Consider the following 22,901-nt stretch of genomic DNA (forward strand, 5'->3'; position numbering starts at 1 on the left):
GAAAGGAGACAGGAGAATGTGGAGAACAGGTGCATCACTGGATGTGTGTAAGTTTCCTTCCCTTCAGGTCCTGTTGTCTCAAGGACCTTGTAGAAAGACCTTCAAGCCCCAGTGCAAGTCAGCTCCCCTGCAGCAGGGGAAGCCCTGGAGCAGCAAAGCTTGTTGATGTCAGCAAAGCAGACCATGATAAAGGGAACCATAACTGTACACTTTCACCTTCCAGCAGGGTATTCACATGGAGTTATTTGAGCACAGGACACGTAAAGTCCAAGATGGGATGTGAAATGGGTAAGAGTTTCTTTGAAAAGAACACTGCTAACCAATGCCTAGGGTGGGGGTGGGGTGGGGTGGGAAAGAGCTGTGTCAGAACTAACTTAGCTACAAATGGATTGATTTTGATCGTATCAACTGATTCGGAAAGATACTCATGAGAAAGAAAGAATGCTTGTGGTTTTGTAGCTGAACAGAAGACTATTAATACAGCATTTCTTTCTTCTTTCTGTTTGTTTTTTTCTAGAACATTATAATATTTTTAGTGGAAACCTGAAAAATCAAGACAAAGTTTTTAATAAAGGTGGTTTATACACATAGTTGTCCCACATCAGGCTGTGTTTAGTTCAAGAATATGTATGTATGTAATTTAATTAGCCAATTTCTAAGCTTCATACTTCAGAAAACTCTCTTTTCTCACCCATTATTCTGAGCCGTGGGTGTTTGTGGCTTACCACAAATTCCTGGGCACTGTCTTTAATATGTTTCTGGTTAAGGTATTTTAATTTTTATAAAAAAAAGAAATAAAAATCAAACTGTGCCTAATCCAGGTGGAATAAATTTCATGGGTTTGTGGCTTTATTCAAGGTAGAAGTTTGTGTTGTATTCCTCATGGTTAAACTCAGGATTCTGACTTAAGGAGGGTTTTTTGTCAGACAAAACTCCTTTACCTTGGTCTGGACTCTGCTACCTGTTGTTCAGTTCAGGATGGCCTAATTCATTTTGAAAGTAAAGAGTTTATCCCTCTGAAGTCCTTTCCACAACTCCCTGTTTTTATGAGTATCAAAAGTAATTTTTTTAATGTTAATTACTCCTTAAAAGACAGAATACAGAAAATTGTCAGAGAACTAGGATTCATTTCTGCTTGATTGTTTGGAGACCTGTGTTGAATCTCATCTTGCCAAGATCCTCTACTAACACTATAGACAAAGAAGGCAAAAAATTTCAAACATGGCTCTTTGGGAAACAGTGTAAAAATTGAAGGAGTTTGAAGGGATTTTTTAATAAATGTTAAAACTGGTAAATTTTCTGCTTGGGACAAAGTTTATGGATGATTTATGCTAAGGAAACATAGTAGTTATCTGAGTAATATTTATGGAGTTCTAGTTAAAGTGTCTATTATTGTTGGTTTCAGTAGAACAACAGTTCTCCTTCCCTAAGGGACATTTGAAAATAAAAATATCACTATCACCACTTTTGCATCTGGGAATTACTGCAAAAAATACTGCCCAGTAGTCTCTGATCATTAAGAAACCTGTTTCTCACTCTCCTTCCAGCTCCAGGCTTGTGAATGCTCTCCTGGCAGCTGAGGCAGGCACAGCTATCTTGAATACTGTTGGTTGTTAGTGCGTAAGTTATTCCTTTCCTCTTTGACAGGATACCCTGGAACTGTGTATCAGGGAAAGGGAATTTAAAAGCATCCTTTTTCCTCTGTGCAATTTTCACACTTGCGTTGCTGGGAGACTGAAGTTTGGCCCTCAGGGCTGGAATGGAAGATACCCATTGAGAGCCAGAGATCTTGCTGTCGGTGTCACTGTCCTCTGCAACTCTTCGGAGGCCCACATGAAGGTAAGAAGCTGTGGTCACATAACCTCAGGCCATTTCAACTCAAGCAGCTGTTTATACTGAATTCAGGGGACATAATTCTTTCTCTGAAGCTGTTATTTACGTAGCTGGCATTATAGGATGCTCTTGCTGAGTATGAAAATAAACCAGATCAAAAGGGGTTGGGGATTGTGGGTTTTTTTTCTGGCAGTGGCTGTTTGAACTTTGTAATATAGGTCAAACCAGTTCCACATCAGTAGCTCAGGGGGAAAAAATGCCCTTCATTATGTTAACAAAAACAGGGGTTTACATGTGCATATATGCCAAATTCATTAGGCAGGTAATGAAGCATTTGCACAAATGTAATTACAAACAGCAATTCTGACAGTTCATAACACTGCATTAATAATCACTACAATTAGTTCTGATGATGGAAGCAATTTACAGCACGTCACATATATAAATAATGGTGCATTTCCTGAATGTGTCATTATTATGTATTAAGGATGCCACCTTGTTGTGACTTTCTCAGTAATGTTCCCCTTGAGTCAAAGTTAAGGGTAGATGAGTAATTTTATTTCTGAGCTACAGCATGTTTCACACTCGTATAGTTTTAAATGCTGAGTTGAGGTCATTTGTGCAAGTTCTGTATGTGAAAATGTGAAATACCTAAATAAATGCAGTCATTATTTATTACTGAATGATACAAGATATTACTGAATAGATCCTCCCATTTTAGTAGCATAAAGAAATTTCAGAGATATTTATAAAGAGGGAAATGTCACCCCTTGATGATATGGTTTTCTCCATACCGCCCGACTTGTATTTACTCTTAGAAATTAATTTTCTTTTTTCCTTCTTACCCCTACTGACCTTTATTTAGCTAATAGGACATCAAAATGTTTTTTCTTTCTATGGTACTTGGTGTCATAGCGAAATAATTGCTTAATTTTATAGTGATGATTTAATATTGCTTCCCATTTAGAAAACAAGTCTATAAAATCAGCTTATTCCAACCCTTAGTTTTCTTTGCTAATAAATCTTGCTGCTTTAAGCTCTGTTCTTTTCCATCCACAATTCATAAGCTGGATAATTAATTTCACTAATTAATGAGAGGGAGGATTTTGATGGTAGGGAGTGCTAGAAAGGTCTGTAAGAGCAAGAATTATTTATTCTCTCCTCTTGGTAATATTGCCTATTGGCCCTTCTCATTGTATTCATTAGTGATTCACTACCCTGAGGCTTTATAAGGATTTTTTTAAACATAGATATTGGAAAGAGAAATAAGGCAATGGTTTTTATTAAATGTTACTTTGTATGTATATATGCATGCATACAAATTTGTGTGTACGTGTATAGATATAGATATGTATATTTGTATATAAAATCTCCCAATTTAGTATCCATTGGGGAAACCTTTCTTAAGATCATTAGGGATTGACCCTAAAGCATAAAAAGCACAAACTTGGCAATTTGAGCTAGGCCATCAGCTAGTGGAAATTGTCTTAACTCCATCATCACTTGTACCAGTTTATAGTATTCTCCTGTGAATAAATAATCTTACATCTCAGTTTGATTTAATCCATTTTCCTTCTGGTCCCCACACACGTGTTCATGGAGTTGTCATCCAGTGTTGTAAGGGGGATGTGGATTCTGTCCTCACTGTTATCCATTCACTGAGCAATGGCACTGTGGCTTTTTGAGACAACAGGCTGGTTTTTTATATAGTACAATGGCAATTATGTGAACCTGTGAGCCCAAAATGCTTCTAATGCAAACTCCTCAGTTTTCTCACACTAGCAAAAATGTCCCTTTTATATCCCCAGCTTTGATTATCCCAATGTAATCAATGCCCCAAAAATGTGCAGCTGAATGAGCTTGTACGGAGTTAGAATATTGATATAGTCTTCTAAAAGACAAATAAAAAAGCAATTTCTTGAGATAAATATATATGAAATTAGAAAAACATTACATGGGGTTTTGTTGCCAACAAAGAGCAAAGCAGGTTTATTCTAACTGCAAGAACGTTGTGTTCTAAATCCAAGATGTTGGCATTTTTCATAGGGATTCTCTGTTCAGTCTTCTCATCACATGCATGCAGCATTGCCTATTATATTCCAGTGGCTTTTTTTCTTAAATTCTTTTTTTTTCATTCTCTTCAAATCAGTTTAAAATAAAGATGGATTAGAGTTTCACATAATCAAATTGCCATGTACAAGTTTATGTAGCAAACAGGCTGGAATTGCTGCAGCTATTTTACTTGTTCTGTTCTGTCACATCATGAAGTACTTAAAGCCTATAATTAAGTTTTTACTTGAACTGCTGGGAGGCAAATACTGCCCCCAAGGGTATAAAGGTTCCTGTCTGCAAAGGTTTCATCACAAACTGGCATATTTTGCAAACCGAAGGGTAGCAAAGAGAAGCTTTGAATGCTGTGAAGCCAAATTAAAGAAAAAGACAGTAGCTCCTTGAATAAAATGTTTTACTACTCTTAATTGCATGCTATAACAGTGGCATTATGACTAGAATTCTACAATAAACATAATGCTTATGTGATGTGGCAGTAACAGGATTAATATTAATTCAATTTTTACCTAAGTTCTTGAATACTTCCCAAATTCAAATAATGTAGAATTTCAGTTATTAAATGTTTCCTAGTGAGGAGATATGAAAGACTGCAATCAGATACAAACTTTTTATTTCTCCTCTAAGAAAGGCACAGTAGGTTTCCTTTCTGTCACTCACAAGGATTATGTTTTTAAAGATCTGTATTGGAAAATACATGGACTTGTTCATGAAGTTATGTTCTCCTGTATCATGCAGTGTTTAGAAAATGTACTTTTCTCGTAAAAGCTTTTTATAAGGGATAAGGTAGAAACACATCATAAGGCTCAGATGATAGATTTTACATTGTTACTGAACTTTAGTCACAAACTTGCTATTTTTATTCAGATACCTCTCAGTGCATTGAAATAAAAGAAATCTGTGTTTCAGCGTTATTTGCTGAACAAACCACACCCAGCAATATGAATATATAAGGAAGTATTTGAATTTCTTTTGGTTCTCTTAAGAGCATTTATTCTGAACAGCTTTGGTTTGTCTTTTAGAAAGATGACTTGTTTGATACAGCGATGTATTCTATTCTCTGGGTAGGTTCCATGGGAAGACTTGCATTACCTCTTTGGTGAGATGATATACAGTGGCCACATCACTGATGCCTGGGACTACGGGCTCTGCTGTATGTATCTGCAAGAATTCATCAGCCCACTTGTGGTAAGAACTTACATATATGCCTAAAGCTCTTGAACATGTGTATGGTATGTTCAACCTAAGGGGAAAAGATCTGTCAGCACTGCAGCTTTCTCATCTATGCAGCCCTGCCTGTAGCAAGGTCCTGTCCGGCTGTGGAGGAATAAATTTTGCAATGATTCCTTGTGAGCAGATTTTGTCTGAAAGGGTTTTTGACTTGGCATGTTGCTTGTTTAATTACTTTTGCAAGCAATCTTGCTTGGCAACTTGAATTCAGTATTTTGTAACACTGCTTGTATAGTGAGCTTAATGACATCAGGTACATTTAGGTTTGCATTTTCCTAGCAGAATTATTTCAAGGTGCTTCCATTTAGAAATGTCTGAGTTGGCATGGGAAAGCATCTTTTATGGAACTGCAGTTTTATCAGCATAACTTACAGACTCACCAGTTTCAGCAGTCCAGAATGGCACTATCCTCAAAATTCACACTTAGTGTTTCCACGTTTTCTTCTCCAGAAATATTGGAATGGAAATGTTACACATTTCCTTGTATTTTTCCATTTACAAAATAGGAAAAACAATTTGTAAGACTTCTTTTAATTTTCCGCTACCCTGCACACATCTGTTTCTGTAGCTTTGTCAGGTTATCAACGGCTGACATATACTGAATTCTTTAAATTTTGCTATTGAGCTTTGGTCCTGGACAGCAGTGTGTTTGGAGCATCCATGATTCCAAGGTGCAAAATTCCCAAAGTTACTTCTAAGCAGAAACAAACGTTAGAATTCTTGAGGATACAAAAAGAAAATGTTGCTTTAACTAGTTCTAAGATGTCTTACACGAAAACTACTTAAATCTGTTTTCATATACATACATTTATATTAAATGTGGATGTATAGAGAGGGCCTGTATGTGTGCATGTGTCTGTATATATATACATATATAGACTTATATGTATATATATATATATAAACTAAAATATTAAAAAAACCTTGCTACTTCTATTTAGCTGCTGAACTAGTCACTTTAGAGAACTGATTGTACACAATCTGCTAAAAATGGCCAAGAGATTTTTCAAGTACCCTTTCCCGACTTGTTATTTTTCATTGTTCAGAGGTAAAAAGCTTATTTGGGGGGAAAAAAAAAGAAGAAAACTAGTATACTATGTGTGGGCAGGCCATTTGTGCAGCCTGGTAACAGGCTGAAGCCTGCCTTTTGGTTGGGAGCCAGATGAGCAGGCTGATGTCTCCTTGGTCCCTAACGAGTGGGTTTTCATATGTCAAAGAGCCACACTCAGATGAAGGCAATTGGAAGTAACTGCTCAGAAGAAGATGCCCAAGAGTAAGTTGCCATGGAGATGGAAAGGCTAAACACCACTGTACTCCTGACCTCAGAGGAGGCTGATTTCTCCACATGACAGCTAAGGTCATGGGGGTATGGTGGGAAGCTCATCCTGCCATCTCTGGCTCTGCCTCTAGCCTATGGATAAGTGAAGAATTACTGCTTCCAGTTTAGGTAGTCCATTAACCTTCACAAGCCTGAACTTTCATTCAAATAATTGCAAAATAAGTATAGGTGGTGAAACCTGAGCAGAATCACTGCTATTTGTATGGCCTTTAGAAAGTTTAGGGACCCAACCCCGAGTGTGGAACCACTGGTATTTTAAACAGTGAGGTATCTTTCCAAGCTTTTTGCTGTAATTGGAAGATGTTAAAGCCCAGAATTACCAGCAAAACCAGAAAACCATTTGTCCCGGTCTAGTCAGACTCAAGAGTGTTTGATCGATTCCCCCAATGTGAATTAAGGCACAAACGAGGTCAAAATATCGTTAGGGAGTGAGATTTTATTATTGGTTACTCAAGGTGGGGAGAGAAGGGGTGATAGAAAAGTTAGAAACAGAAAAGGGGGGAAGCAAGCAAGATCTGGGATGGCACAGCAGAGATAGTCACCACCATGGGTCCAGCAGCATTCTGCTGATCCGTAGTTGTCTTTTCTTGGGTGGTGAGTGTGTGCCATGCACTGGACACTGGTCCTTTATATAGGGCTCTGTCAGGCACTGATTGGTCAGTTTCCCTGGAGTTGAGCAATTCCCAGCCTCGTGACCTTGGCAGCTGGAAGTGATGTCAGTTGTGGACAGTGGTGGACAATGGTGCGTCGTGGTCTAGGCAGCTGGAGATACCCTGTGACTTAACAAGCTTTGAGGCAAACAGTCCAAGGGTCGCTGTTTTCAGTCTCCTACACCACGTCATCAAAACCAGGAAATGTCGAAACAAACATTTCTTAAAGGTCCCTTACACCATTTATTGACTGTCAGTCAAATAAATGCAAACAGGATGGCGCACCTTTCATCAGCAGTGGGACTTTGTGTTCACTGGAGAGATTACCTTCTCTTTTTACCTGTTTGCCTTCCTGATGAGTTCTTTTAGCTATAAATTCATTCCATGAGGTGCTTTAGAGTAAACCACTATGCGTGAGCTTTGATATACCTCACCTGGGATCTGTCGTAAGGACAGAAAGGTGGCAAATTCCTGCTATAAACCTCAGTGACCCACAGCCTCCTTCTATGCACACGACTCCCATGGATACAGTAAAACCTGATTTAAGTGCCAGCAGAGAGACTGTTAAGTACAGATTGTCTGACAGAATTGATCTTCCACTCGAGGTAAATAACAGGGCTTTTTTCAAAACCTCGGCACTACTTCAAAGTGGCGTCTTAAGATGTAGCTTATTGTGGGTGAGGTTAGTGGTGCAAGTTCAGGTGCAGGTAAATGGCTGGTTGCAGAACCAAAATGACTTCAGAAATAAGTGCTTACTGATGTTATTGTGAGCAGCAGCTTGTTGTTGACTGTTCTAAATGCCAAAAGCTGTTAAACGTCATTGTGATTTTGTGGAGTGGACCCTGCATTAGAAAGAAATAGCTCCTGTGAAAAGTACCACTTAGAGCTAGAAATATTTCTCAGCAAAAACAACTTCAAGTCTGGTTTAAATCCCAGACAGTTCTATGACAATAAGTTCAGAGAAATTCTTTTAATCCAGTGAAGTTCTTACAGTGCAGGAGCTGGGGCAGTCTGGAAAAGAAATGTGATTGCTTCAGCTTTTATTCTCTCCTGTCTTCAGTAGGAGGGCAACACACCATCTTACCAAAACCCTGTCTACCTACTTAATTCTTGATCTGCTCCGAAGTCCCAAGTCTTTTCTTAAATATCCTGACAGAGTTAGGGCTTACCTCCTCTATGGGAACAGTACAGTTAATAGTATTTGGTTCAATATTGAGCTGATTGAGACCTTAATTATTTTTTCCTGTGAAAATTATAACCCCTGTCTCTCTCACTAAGGCCAAAGCAACAGTACAAAAACCCATGGAGGACTCCTACATTTGGAGAGATGCAGTGGAGTACCTTGATTTTCTTTTCTATTACAGCTCCTGGCTGCTAACAGAGAGAGAGAACTGAATGGAAGGGGCATCAACACAAAAACATTTCTGTGGAAAGTGGAATGGGATCACTGTTTCTGACATGTTAAGATTGTTCATATACTGACCTGTGCCATCCCAGTTCCACACTCCACTTACCTGTCTCATCTACTTGTCTCCCTGTGACCTCTTTAATGTTACTATGAGTGCAGTGTGTTTGTGCAAAGCCCCTAATTAACAATAGACTAAATAGAATTAATGTTGTGGCTCTTGTTAATACACAACAGGTCCTGAGGTGAGTTGAGACTCCAATCCTGCCTCTCCCACAGGTGTCCTGTGTGACTCTGGCCTGTGTGTCTCACACTCTCATCTGCTAAATGGCATAATAATCCTTGCTTGTCTGCTGAGGGAATGCAGACATTCGGTACTTAAAACACACTCACTTCAGTAGTGACAGGCCTTAAAATAAACTTGGAGCATCCTCATGAAGGAAGCACCAGTAGTATTTCAACACTGAAGAAAATGGGAATGTCAGAAAAGTAAGCACATAGGAACTGTGCTAAAAATAGTTTGCTAACCCCGTTCCATTGTATCAGAACACACAAGTGCCATGTCCATGGACTCCAAACAAATTTCTGAAACTTTGTAGATGCAGAAGAATGTTTCAAGAACCGGTGTCAGCATCTGGATTATGATGGATACCATAAATATATAGAAGAAATACTTCCATTTGAAAGCACTGTACTATATGGACTGCACTCCAATGCTGAGGTGGGATTCTTGACACATCAGATAATCTCTTCAAAACTCTTTTGGAAATGTAACCCACAAACACCTTGGTAGAACAGGGATCAGGCCAGTCTGCAGAGAACAAGGTGAAGGTCTTCATCTGGTATGTTGTCAGTGCTGCTAATGATATGTTTAGCACACATCTTACTTTGTTATTTCAGCAAGAGACTTCATTTCCAGGGGAGAAAAAGATACATCAAATTAGCAAAGATTGATGAGTGTTAATAGTAGAGATGAAAATGTGCCAGCCTAGCCAAGGTACTGCACTAGGAAGGAATTCAGACCAAAGAGAGTTGGACCAAAGGAACATCTAACTTGTTATGCAAATCATTCCTTTTTCATTTTGAATTTAATGTGGAGTGGGAAACAAGGTATGAATCTCTTACTCTTTTTGTATGCTTTTATAAACATGTACAGCAACAAGAACTTACTAAAATAAGGTACAAGTGGTTGAATTGGTGGGTCTACTCTTCACCTGTGTGCTTTTTTCCCATTTCCTACATGATAAATCCCATTTAGGTAGATTTCCTGCCCCCTCCCACTTGTGCCAAGCACAGGAAGTCCCTTCCAGCCTACAGTACTGTCTTCTTTCTGTCAGATTCACAGTGCAGCCTAGCAGTGATGTGCAGGATCTCCATGCCAGAAAGAGCAGCCCAAGCACAGTGCTCTCCCACCACTCCCTTTCCTGGGCCCTTGACCAGAGCGGGTCACATGGCTGTTCCGAGAGACTTCTCTTGTAAGCAGTAGCTGAGGAGGAGGTTTTAAGGGAGTTCTAGTTTTCTGGTTGTCTGAAGAGGTGAAATCTGGCCCAGGAGGCTGTCTGACCAACTCTTAGCTTCAGCACCTCTCTTGTACCAAACCTGGAGATTAGCAGAACAATAACATTACACCTATAAGCTATCAGACGCTGAGTTAAAGCCACCAACCCTAATACAAGCATAAGCTTTGTCATTTACTATGGAGTTAACTGGGGCATTGTAGTTCTGTTCCTAGTTATCTCAGGCACCCAGATATCTTAGTACAGCCAAACTCTTTCCAGAATTATTTAAAAGAAAGGGTTTTAAGCATGGAATATATCTGGTGCTGTGCTTAAGAGATTAAATGAATAAAGGATGAATAGGGAAGGAAAACATAATCAGAAATCTCAGCTAGTCCTGTTTTCAGACCTTGCCAGCTTGTGCACCTTCCTTTCTGAGTGTAGACCTGAGAAGCTATGCCCAGATGCCTCAAAAACTGGCATAGGATGCGACTGAGCCTTCAGCTCTTCATCCTTACCAGAGTTAAAGTCCCCTGTGACTGCCATTCTTGTTCTTCATTTCTCCATCCCTTTCTTTACTCCCTCCTTTTCCTCTGGGACCTCTTTTTTTCCTTTTTTTTTCTTTTTTGTCTTATCACTCTCAGATCATGGAAGTTTGGCAGGAGGGAATATGACAGTTCTGCATGCAAGTGCTTCATCTCCTGGGGGGAGTTTGTGCTTTTCACATTCTGTTCCCATCCACTTTAGGGAGTCTGAACTATTATATATGGCATTCATCATTAATTCTGCCAAGGCTAGGGCTGAAACAGAGGCTGAGCTGCATTAATGCTGTGATTTCAATTCCTGCTCATTAGTACTGTTATGAATTGTTCTCTATTTATGTTCTGTTTCACTACCAGAGCAGGCCTGCGGGGAGGGAGAGAGGCTCTTTTTGGGGGTGAGACGTGTGTGCCTGTGCCTGCACTGTATTTTGCCTAATGCCTGAGACAGCAAGGACTGTGGGTGGCAGAGGGAGTGATGGAAGCTATTAGGTACGAGAGAAATGCAAACTACTCATCACACTTGACTGAAAATCAAGACAATTTCAGGGCACCTCCTAGTAACAGCAGTCATCCCAAGCCCAGAGACAATGTGTTAGTGGGCTTCAGGGGTCAATGTTACTTGAAAATGTAAATAGAAGCTGCTAGGTGCTAAGTGGTTTGCAGTCATTTCTCTTAATACTTATTGCCAAAGACAGCAAAGGTGAGGGAGGGAGCATCTCTAGTTTTTAATCCAAGAAAATGAGGTGTATGTGATCTCCTGGAGAAGAAATCAGACTTGAAAGCACAAGAGTCAAAGAGTTGATTGCTGTGGTTTCTAATGGCTCTGTTGTATTGTCCTGGACAGGTTAAGAATGTCCTGGATGATATTCTGGAGATGCTTCCTGGTTAGTTTAACGTAACAGAAATCATGCAATAGACTATTATCTGGAGCCTCTATGCCCTTATTTGCCTTCAAGAGTGTAAGAGGATGAACATCCTGCTTTCAGAGATCCATAGGTAGGTCTTTCACACAACTGGACCTCAGTCTGAAGGCAAGTGACTTATTTATTAACAGTACTGTTGCTCTTCTTTGTATTTTGGGGCTTTTCTTGTTGCCTTTTTGGAAATGAAAGAATAGCTATTTATGATGCCAGTATGCTTTTTATTTTTCCCCAAACAAAGGGCAAGCTGATGTTTTCTCCTCACATAGAAGTGCTGCAATATACAATCTTCTATGATGTTGTGCCAGAGACATGGACTAAACTAGCATATCCATCCACATGCAGCTTTGCCCACTGCTGAGTACCCTACAGGAACAGGGTTTAGCTACTATACACCAAGCTATTGCAGTGATTTAAGCCCACCAGCTTTATTCCATTTATTTTTCCAGGATTTGTCCTAATGGAAGTCAGTTTTCCTTTGAAGTGGGTTCTGTAGAAATGCCAAGTACTCTGCTAAAGCCAAGGGTCCATCACCTCCCTTTGTCCCAAGTACTAGGGGTGTTCAGCATCTTGCAGGACTTCTCTTTCCCCAGCCTTCCCCAGCCTGCTACCAGCAATAGTGACTTGTAAGTGGTTAGATATGGATAAAACAAGCAGTGATTTTGGAAATTCCTCTGATACCTCAAGGCAATGAATGCTGCAGTATGCTATCAGTAAGAGCCTCTTGTAGATAAAAGGACTCTTTATACTTGAAGTCTGCAATTTACTTTGTCTAAAGACAGTAGTACATATAGATTAAGGCAGAAGCTATTGATGCTTCTCCTTTGAGGTTACTGATCTTCTCATGTGGTGTGGCGAACTTGACATCTGGACATAAGACCTTGTGCTGCTAGCAGAGTGTGGCTTTCTGGCTTGTTCTGTCCTCAGTCCTTTCTGGCAGGTAAGCAGTGATGGTTGCAAGGCACCAAGCAAACAGTTTCACTGCTTTTTTTTTTTTTTTTTTTTTAATCATTGGTGTTCATTATGTTTGTGATGCTGTTTGGAGAGTTAATCAGAGTTTAAATAAAAAGATAAAAATCACCTTAATATAAGAATAGCCATCTCCTGAAAACAGATGGAACAATCCAGACTTGTCTTCAGGCTACTCAAAAAGGTGAAGACAAAGCACCTAAGGAAATGAAAGCTTGAATTTAATAGTTTAACCACCATTATTATTTAGCCCTAAATTCAGTGCATGTCATAGTATCATTCTGTTTTATTCCGTAACACATTAACAGGCTAAGATGAAAAATAAATCCGTCTCCTGATCCTCTTTGTGTAGTTGCTGCCACAGTAGGGAATGCAAAATCTTCAGCCGTGTATTGATGTTTCACTTCTTACCATCATCATGGCACATATGCTTGTATTTATTCCAAAAACCACAATGAAAGCCACAGAGGAGCCTGATAACAGTGTATCTATCTCAAATTCTGCATGGTCACCAAGGGCACTGAGATAGTAATTCGCTAGCATAGGAGAAAGGTGGCAATAAGCCCCTCACAGGACAGTCGGGCTGCCATCATACCCTGGAGATGGGCAGTGGGAGCCCAGGGAGTGTGTGTAGCCCAGATGTTGCAGCACCTCTCCCTGTACTTGGACAAAGAAAGGGTGGCAGCATGAGAGTAGGCAGGCAGCTCCTCTTCTGTTGCTCATGTCAAGGTCCCCAGATGGTGCTTTTTATGTCACAGGCATAGAGAAACCCCACTGTGTTTTTCACTTCTTTGACTGATTCTCTCCAAGCTTTTTCTTCTGGGCATTTGTTGCTGCCAAGGGCAGGTGAGATGTAAAAGCACCATGCAGGCTAGGATAGATGCTAGCACAGGCGTCTTCTGAAGGGGGACCTGGTTGGAGAGAACGTAGACAGCAATGCAGTCTTTCTCCCCTGATGGGGAGGAGAGTTGGTTTGTTCTGTACTGTGCAGAATATTTTTTTCCAAACAACTGCTTTCATGCAGCTTTTTTGCCTGACTTCAAATAAAGGCCAAAAGAATAATAAAAAATATTTTAAAAACCCAACCCAAACCAAACAAACCCCAGTCAGTCTCAGACTTGAGCACAATTGGCCCAAGAGGGACAGGTTAACAGCTCTGACAATAAAATTACTGTCTGGATATTGAATTATTGAAACCACTCTTTTTTTAATGCTGTAATGCAGAGCAAGAACAACTGGCCTTTGGATAAGGTGTGCTTGACTGCAAATGTTACTAAAAAGACCAAAGAAGGTTATGACCATCCAGCAAGGGAAGGGGCCTGTATCTGTCTGCTCTTCATGGAAGGTAAGAAATAAACTTCAATTGCTTGATCTCACTAGCCTAGTTCAGGGACTTCTATTACTCAGTAGGTAAGTTGCACCAAGACTTGGACTAAAGTGTTGTGATCTTATGAACTGCACTGAGGAAGTTTACGAATGGTGGTGAAATGTTGGCATTGGTCCACACTCTGACTTCCATACCACTTCAGTGTCCTGCATGACTATACTTCCTGCACTTAAATAACTGTTAAGTGAGTCTGAACAAGGTCTGCATTGTAGTAAAACAGCAGCTCTAATCCAGTCAAGGTTCAGAAGTTTAAAGACTATTCCAGAGACTTTTAATTTCACAATACTGATCATCTAGAAATTTTTTGCAGCTCTTACAGGTGCAGAATAGGGTTAGTAGTTACCACATGTTGGTAACCTGCATCAAAGCATCTACACAATTGCAGTTAAAGAAACAAACGAAAACACCCAAATCCCCCAACCTAACCCCTGAAAACAAACCAACCAACCAACGAAACAAAACAAAGCCCCACAAAAATTGTCCTTCTTCTGTTTTTCCTTCCACCTTGGCAGAATGTTGGCCATTCTAAGTAAACAGACCTAAAGAACTCTGAACTTTGTGTTTGCTAGGCTATAATTCTTAAAAGCCTTTGGGGAGACAAACCAAGAAGCAAGGAGGTACTTGAGAACCCCTGTATTAGCATGAGGTATAATGACACAGCAGGTGGGCAAAGTGTAAGAAGTAAGAGTAGATTTTTTCCTCTGGATTTTCAAGCAGTCAGTTACTGAAGTAGCTGTAATTGTTGTAGGCTGTTCCTGAATGGAAATCGTATTCATCTTTTAAGCTGCAACCCTACTTCTAACAACTTTCAGAGGATAAACATTGTACCTTGCTCTTTTAAAACTGTTCTTGAGACTGAAGCATCTAGTTTAAGAATGACAATTCAGTCATGCATTCAACAAGAGATTTTAGTTTCAACTTAGTTGACAGCTTTTCTAAGTTTCAGCTCATTAGAGGAAAAGGAATGACTCCCAAAGGCAATTAGAGAAACATCATTGTTACTTGTGCTCTTCACCAGACCTGCATATAATAAAAGGAAAGCAACTACTGGAAGGGAGTTGCTACTACAGCAGGTAAGCCCCAAGGGGAAAGTCAGGGTGGGGGACTAGATCAATGATGAGGATGTCATTTGACAGTTGGTTTTTAAAGTGGTGGCTTTTTTTTTAAAAAACATTTGTCATTCCAAGGGCAATACTGTTCATTCCTCCTCTGGATATGAGGAAGTATGAAGGAACCTTGTGACTGCAGTTTGTGTTTGTGTTGGTATTTGCAAATATAGTTTCCTGTCACTACATAAACACTAAAATCCATAAGAAGCATCTGGAACATTTTATATGCTAGCTTATGTTAGAACAACCCAACAGACTTAACAAATCCAGCAGCTTTTAGAAAGGTAGCCCCCTGGCAGCACAGAACTCATCTGTCTTAACTACACCAAAGTACCTGCTTCATATCTCACAGTACAAGCACATGCTAAATACGCCAGTGTAGTTCTCCACCCTTTGGGTTACACTTCCTCATAAACTAGTTGAGAATGATGAGAATATCTGAGGATTTGACTTTGGCAGGAACATGCATACTCAAAGTCCCAAGTGTAAGTAGTTTCCAGTCCCTGCTTTCAACAAAAGGGCATACTGATAAAACCACAAGTCCATTCTGGGCACATGCTATGTACTCATCTCTTCATTCGTTCATCGAGACAATGCACAACAGGTCAAGAACAGTCTATGCTAAATCTTTATGTCCAAATGTAGCTTTAAGTAATTCAGCAGCTGTTTAAACCTGAGTTATTCTGGCCTTGCACTACAGAACACCATGTAAGATATGTGACTATATTTATTGCAGGCACCAGGTGGGACATCCAGCTGGGGCCCAGAGCTGAAGCACAGCTCAAGGAATTGACTTCAGCAATGCCAGCCATTTTTTTAAGGGCTGTTCTAGTGGATCAATGGGAAACTAACTGCCAATGAACATCCAGTTTCTAAAACCAAAAGCAGAGGGTCAACTTAGGTTTAGCCTTTCAATCTGAGAAGTCAGGTGAATGGGTTCTGGCAGAAACAGCTTTACTCTAGGCAGTTTAGTACATACTTTCAATAATAAGTGCTGCTTTCTTGATCTGCCTTGTAGTTAAAGCAAAAGAAAGGAAATACTTTTCACAAGCAGCTGGAGCAGGAGATTTGCCTCATGAAAACACAATCCTAACACTTATGTGCTCGCTGTTGTTATTTCCTCATCCATCAGTGTTGTGTTCACGTGTTTCTCCACATAATGATTATTGATCTGCAAGCACCATTACACAGCTACAGAAAAATAAATGAGAAACATCAGCATCTGGGTGTAGTTTGACTCACAAAATACTCCTCTTTAGATTAGTCTTTATTTTCTCTACATAAGATGAAAAATGTATCTTACAAGCACGTTAACATGTTTTAACATGCAATACAAACAAAGATGTTTGAAAGCTTGGTTGTAAAAATGCAAAAAGCATCTAAGTATGAACTGTAAGTACAAAAAATTAACCCTGACCTCTGATTTAGACCAGTTATGACTGCTAGGTTGATGGTTCAGGCAGCATATGCATTACACAAAAACTGCTGGTGAGCAATTATTTTCCTTTATTTGGAAAATGTTTAAAATTTAAATTTTATATTTAGAAATAAAAACACTTCCACTTTCATGTTTCAGTGAATAATTGCACTTTGGAATAAAATAAAAAAATATCATCCATCCACTGGTCAATTGCATCAGCTTTGGCTGGAATATAATGGCATTCAGGTGAAAGCACCTTTCCTTCTTTACAGGGCCAAGTTCCATAAACTGCAGGTGGAGGAATAGGTTCAGAAAGCAAGGCTGGAAAACTGAATCTTGATGGCCATGTTGGTAGACAAAGGTGTTTTGTTTCTGTAAAGATGCGGGTGCTTTGAAGGTAGTAAACACCCTTTCTGCAAACTCGATCAATTTGAGCAATTTTTTTGTTTATATAATTGTGCAAGTTCTCCATCGTGTGGCTATGTAGTCCTATTAAAAATTAACCACTCAAGGTTCAAGAGTGCCATTTCACTTAACATATAGGTCTGTGCATGTAGATTTCTCTACCAAAACATTTTCCTGAGAGATCTTTTGCATAAGACCACATCACTCAAAGAGTTCCCAACACAGAAATGCATATACTATACACTACGATTCTATCTTATATAAAACATAGTAATATACTTTTGAAGTCAAAATACGTCAGCAAATTAACCAGTTGCAGGCACAGCTTGAGTTCAGTGTTCTCAATTGTCAGTCGCCAGTTGTTTTTGTAAACTATAAGACATGAGAAAACAGTGTTAGTGCTCTTCAGGAATCTCAGGTTCCCCATATAGAACAGTTTCCATTGCTGAAGATAACTTCCAAAACAGCACTTCTCCTCACTTCAAGCAACCAAACTGGATTTCAAAATAGGCAAAAGCATTTCAATTTCTTAAGCAAATTAGCTGTTTACACAGATAATATGACTCACTTTAAGAAAGGTGATTTCAGCCTAGGAAAACAATCTGAAGTCTGAGTGACTTCTTTTGCATAGGTGCAGGATCTGCCCCAGGCCACAAGAAGTCAAGTGTTATTTAAAGGGCTTTAAGAGTTTAAAAGGAATGACCACGGGGCACAACCCTCACCTTTCCAGGTACTCCTTGACATTGTTGTAGCCATAGAACTTGGCCAGGTGGATGAGCATGCCAGTGGCACAGCGCCCGTCCCGCCGGCGGCAGTAGCTGCAGTTGCACACCCCACGACAAGGAGGGCAGATCCAGGCCTGCAAGGGTGTGAATGTGGGAGTGGAGGGAAAAGCAAGTTATGAGTAAGGCCATATTCACCTTCCCATTGCTCAAACATGAGTATGGCTTCCCTACAGCGTGATTGTTCAGAGCAAGGTTTTAAAAGCCTCTATGAGCCAAGCCAGTCAACCTTGTTAATACCTTCCAAATTCTGCAGGATTAGAGAAATGATTAAGTACTTGAATACTTCTTACTCTGAAACCTCAGGTTCTCTGATGTGCTCAGTATTAATTTTCAAATAGACTAAAGCCATCTGTAATGCCTAATGATAATTCATTCTATGCTAGGCTGATTGTAGTCAACTCCCTAGAAGAAGATGGGCACCCACTGCGTTAAGTTTGGCTCTGCCTGCTGGTGTAGCACAATTCCTGGAACTGAATTATCCAGCTTGTACATGAACTCAGGCATCTCCAAGCTGCTCAGCAACTGCACACAGAAGTGTAGGTATTAATATAGCAGCCACTGCCACACTGGGCCAGCACATCAGAGCCATTAGTTTTCTGCTGTCCTTCAGAACAGCCCAGAAGCCCATCTCTAAAGCACAGGTGGAGAGGAGGTCCAGCACAAGCTGAGCACAGAGCATGCTACTCTGCCAAGAGGTCTTTGTGTACCCACGTGCCTCACTGTCTGGCAGCAGCCTGTGCTCTCTCCTTGCTTAGTGTCTCAGGGGACAACAAAGAAAAGGGAACCACCCCTAGACTTTTAGGTATCCTTCTCCTTTTTCCTCATATTTAAACATTGGAATTTAAAACAAGGAACCTGCTTTGCATACCATGTTACTGAGAGCATTAAAAAATGGGTATGTCTTGGCATTTTTTCTGAAAGGGGACAGATTCTTTTTCTCAAGAAGTTCTCACACTTGCCCTCCACAATCTGGTAAGCAAGTGGAGCTTCGTAGCATGAAGACAGGTGGATAGGAAGATAGGTCCAGCACCTTCCACTTGAGTTCCAAACAGAATCAGTGTCAGTCATAACAGTATTACAGACCTCATGGCAAAAAAGTTTGAGCACCGTGTTACCATGAGCATATACACATTACCAACAAAACTGCATTCATTATACTCTCTTTCCAGGCCCAAGAAATTATACTTACTGGATCAAGCAGAGCTGATTTCACATCTTCACCGTATCGATTTCGAAGACATGGTCCACAAAACTGCCCCCGTACTCCTCCACAGCCCTGGTTACGACAGATTGTCTTTGTATCAGTTGTCTTTTGTCGACACTGGTGGCAAGTACTACCCTAAAGGTGGAAAGAAGGAGAAACATGTATGTATGAACATCTTAAATGCTTACCGATAAACTTTCTTAAGAATAAGTTCAAACATCAAACCAAAGTTAAATTCAGCAATGAAAATCTTAAAAAGAGCTGTTACGATAAATAATGATACATCATATAGCGATGCCAAGTGTTTTAGTGTCCAGCTTCAGTTGCATTGGAAGTCTCAAATAACAGGAACCTCATGTCACAGTTCTGATCCTTTTTCCTACCTAGGAGAAAGCTAGAACTATTCAGAAAATGACCTTGTGACTCATCTCTGCCAATACAATGAAGTGTGAAATACACAGTATGCTGACCTTCACAACAATCAGCAATAGCCAAATCTGGCGAAAGAAAGGTAGAAGTTCCATCGAAAACTTTGGAAACTACCCAGTCTGTACAGGAGTGTCATTTCCAGGGGGTACAAGAAACAGCAGGGATCACTATTATTTAATGGTACAACCAACACAACATTTAAATTAAGTGAGAATGAGAGATAAAAAGGATGCCAACACTTATCAGTGGTGAGTCATAGTTATAGCAAGTTTCACTTTAACAGCTCTGTGGCAAGAAAGCACTTCTTTCCAGAGGCAAAAAGCTAGTAGGATATATCAACCAGCACAGCCAAGCTCATGAAAGTCTGGCAAAGCTTTTGAAGTTGTGCTTGTGTAACGTAATAATTATGAGCTGCACTCTCCAGTACCTCATGAAAGCACATGTTTTAGCAAACACCAGTGAACTACTGAGAGACTTCTAATTTCAAGCACAAACATACTAAAGAATACAGCAGCCACTTACTAGAATTTTGTCATAGATTTTGTCTTTAACAGTGATTGCAATGTTGTCCAAGTCCTCCTCAGTAATATCTTCTACTGGACGGTAAGACGAATACTTTGATAATCTCCTCCTTTTGCGCACTTCACAATCCTCCTGCTAAATAAACTCATCTCAATACCTTTTGTCTGGTGTCATGAAGAACCTGTCACCACACCTGGTGACAAATTCTTTCATTTATAATGCATATGCAGTCCGTGCACAGACTACAGGCTCATGGACCACTGGAAGAACAGGTAAGTTCCCAAATCACCACTGCCTCTTTCTCTCCCTTTTCTCCCTAATCTTTTCTCTACTTAATTTTTTATTCCTTCTTTATACATTCTTCTCTTCCATCATTACTACTTTTATTTCCACACTCCCTGACATGTTTTTCTGCTACCTTCTTTTCTCTGCATTTCCTACACTCCTCCACTGTAACTCAGAATAAAACCTGCAACTTTTAAATGGCTATCCTGCACATTAGCAGCTTGTCGGTGCAGATTCCATTAGTTCATTCTCAGTTCAGCTATATAACTCGTATCTTCACTCTACTATTTCCAGAGAAGGGGTTTTGCCATTTTTTTCTGAGTCTGAAGATAGAGAAGATCTGCTTTGTCACCACCACCACTCTGTGCCTTGCCACGTCAAGGCCTTGTGCATTGCGGGCTCTACTAATTTTCAGATAATGAATAAATAACAGACCATAAGTAAACTGCCTTGTTATGCCTGGACAACACGTGTCACAAAGAGCCCAGTTAACAGGTGAATCACAAGGCAGAGAGATAACTTCTGTAGTAGCTAATCCCAACCAAAGATTCTCAATAACTTTTTGTAGGATGTGACATCTGGTCTGACAATTTAAATGTTTCCTAATTCCTGACTACTGGAGATATCAAAGTCTGGCAAATACCACACTGAGTCTCTTCAAGAGGTTTTGTTGTCTAGAGCTATGGAGGTGCTCTGCCAGCCTGACAGCTGACATCGTAAACTTTTCCAAGGCGAATTTTTCTGGTGGACGAGCATTTCTGGTTGGGTTCATGCGACGTGTTATCTGGCCTTCAGAAAATGTCCTCCTTGGTGTTTTCTTCTGTTTCTAGAAAGAGAAGATGATTCTGGAATTTGTCCTTTCAGTTATGTTTATAGAGTTAAAGCACTAGAAATTATATGAAGATGTCTGTACCACACTTGTACTATCATGAATTAATCTGTTGTTCTCCCACTCCTTATTTGTTAAGCCCAACATCACCAATTTCTAGCATTATTAAGCACTCTCCCTATGCACTATACCTTCCTGCTCCTTTTAAAACACCACACATCTGCATCAAATTCTACTCCAATTAACATCACAGAACTATACCAAAATTTAACATGGGGCATATTAAGGTAGAAGCTCGTTCTCACTGTTCTTCAGTAGCTAAATGTTCAGATTTCCCCACAATCTGACAACACCTTCAAGGAACAATATAAAATCTAGCTTATTTTCTTTTTAACTTTTTAAATTGCAAGGGCATTAATAAGCTCTCCTCCAAGTCCAAGATTCCCACAACATGGAAATTCTTAAGAGGTACAAGATACCTGTCACACCTGACAATTACTGCATGATTGAATTCACTCAACAAAAGTCCTGCATGCACACCTACCATAAAGGCAGCTACTAAATCTGACAGTATAAACAAGATGTAGGAAGCAAGTCTGCTTCATACCATAGACTTATTTCCTTAGAAAGGAGTGAAAGGCACATCGGAAGGACACAGGCTGAAAGTCAAAACCAAGCAGATGAGGTAACAAGAATACTCGTGATGCCCTCCCCCTTCCTCAATTAAAGATACTAAATGAAAGTAGCAGGCTTATGTATGTTTAGGTTTCTACAGCATTTAGCTAGAGCTAGCAAGGTTCCAGCTTTTCAAAGACCGTGTATTTTGGCTTCATCTTTTCATCTAACAACCCTCACACCAGCATTTCTACACAGGCTTCCCGAAGACGCTGCCCTTCAACTTCTCAAATCTTCAGTTTATAACAGATGTAGAAAAACAGTACTCCACAGACAACTAAGAGGGGCTGAGAGTCTTCTGCTTAAAGCTGAGAAAAGTCAATTGAAGTATCTACAGTATCATTCCAGGTTTGTGTTGAAGTAGTTCAGTTTAATGCACATTGCTCTACTAGGAAATGTGGATTTTACAAGAAAAGCCTGCAAGAGGGAAATTAACAGGATCTAAATCCAAAGGAAAGCAACTACCCTTCCTTATTCCCACATACACAGACACTTGTCTACCATTTCAATGGTATTTCTCGTGCAAAAGTCTCATCTTGGTCTTCATATTTTTTTATAAATTATCTTATTAAATTCCATTTCCTCACATAATCTCTGGTACTTCCTCCTGACCACTAGCAAATCTATAAAAACAAAGTGACCAAACACAAAGAAAACCAGAACAAACTTGGTGAAAGTTTCTGATAAAACACATTAGGAATCCTAAGTGTAGCAAAAATGACTGTCACTACTAGCCAGTACCAGAAACTTACCGAAGGAGTTGCGCTGGGCGTTTTCACTGGGAACAGGTCCGGTATGGAATTCAGTTCTGCCAGCAGCTGGGCAAGCTGAAATCAAGTGATGTCACATTGAAAACTCACTGCAACTTACAAACAAGCAAAACCTACCATCCAGTCTGAATTATACCTAAACATATGGAGTTTCAGTGCATGAAACATTTCTGGAGACACTTTATTTCAGTCGGGCTCATAAAAGGGGTTAATTTACTCCTGAATGAGTAAAACTCTGCCAGCAATGCTAACTTCACAGCTCCCACTAATTCTGACTGGGAATTAGAATGAGCCAGAATTAGACCAAATCTTGTTGAAACAGCACTGAAGGAGCACATTACAACATTGCAACAACATCCATGACCAATAACGAGAAAGTCAGTTCATATGACAGGAGGGAGAAAAGGAAGACAGAGTACCCTTGGCCAGCAGGTCATAAGACATGCCCTGTGGGCTGTTTTACTGAATGACTGCTGATATATCTCTACTTTTTGCCAGGGAACTCAGTGTCCCCTTATGCAGTGCAGATACACCCAGTGACATGGGTACACTCTCATTTACAAAAAAGCAATTAAGCCTCACTAGCAGTTCCCTAACCACAGAATACACAGAATCAGAAGTATTTCAGCA

At 39.9% G+C, this 22,901-nt stretch overlaps 1 protein-coding gene and 1 pseudogene across 1 annotated transcript in view; one reads left to right on the forward strand and one right to left on the reverse strand.

The window, feature by feature from the left end:
- Positions 1 to 14,421, forward strand: part of LOC103807568 — a 114,746-nt pseudogene extending 100,325 nt beyond the window's left edge.
- Positions 14,422 to 16,828: 2,407 nt separating this feature from the next.
- CDCA7L (cell division cycle associated 7-like) overlaps positions 16,829 to 22,901 on the reverse strand; it is an 11,307-nt gene continuing 5,234 nt past the window's right edge. The window contains exons 5-10 of the mRNA XM_009080226.1: positions 22,254 to 22,328; positions 20,646 to 20,817; positions 19,713 to 19,831; positions 18,747 to 18,896; positions 17,495 to 17,631; positions 16,829 to 17,144 (exon numbers count right to left, since the gene is read on the reverse strand). Of these exons, the coding sequence (XP_009078474.1) occupies positions 17,114 to 17,144; positions 17,495 to 17,631; positions 18,747 to 18,896; positions 19,713 to 19,831; positions 20,646 to 20,817; positions 22,254 to 22,328 (684 nt within the window). The 3' untranslated portion in view covers positions 16,829 to 17,113. The remainder of the gene's footprint in view (positions 17,145 to 17,494; positions 17,632 to 18,746; positions 18,897 to 19,712; positions 19,832 to 20,645; positions 20,818 to 22,253; positions 22,329 to 22,901) is intronic.

The sequence above is a fragment of the Acanthisitta chloris genome, unplaced genomic scaffold, assembly GCF_000695815.1.
Source record: "Acanthisitta chloris isolate BGI_N310 unplaced genomic scaffold, ASM69581v1 scaffold10370, whole genome shotgun sequence".
NCBI classification, from domain to species: domain Eukaryota; kingdom Metazoa; phylum Chordata; class Aves; order Passeriformes; family Acanthisittidae; genus Acanthisitta; species Acanthisitta chloris.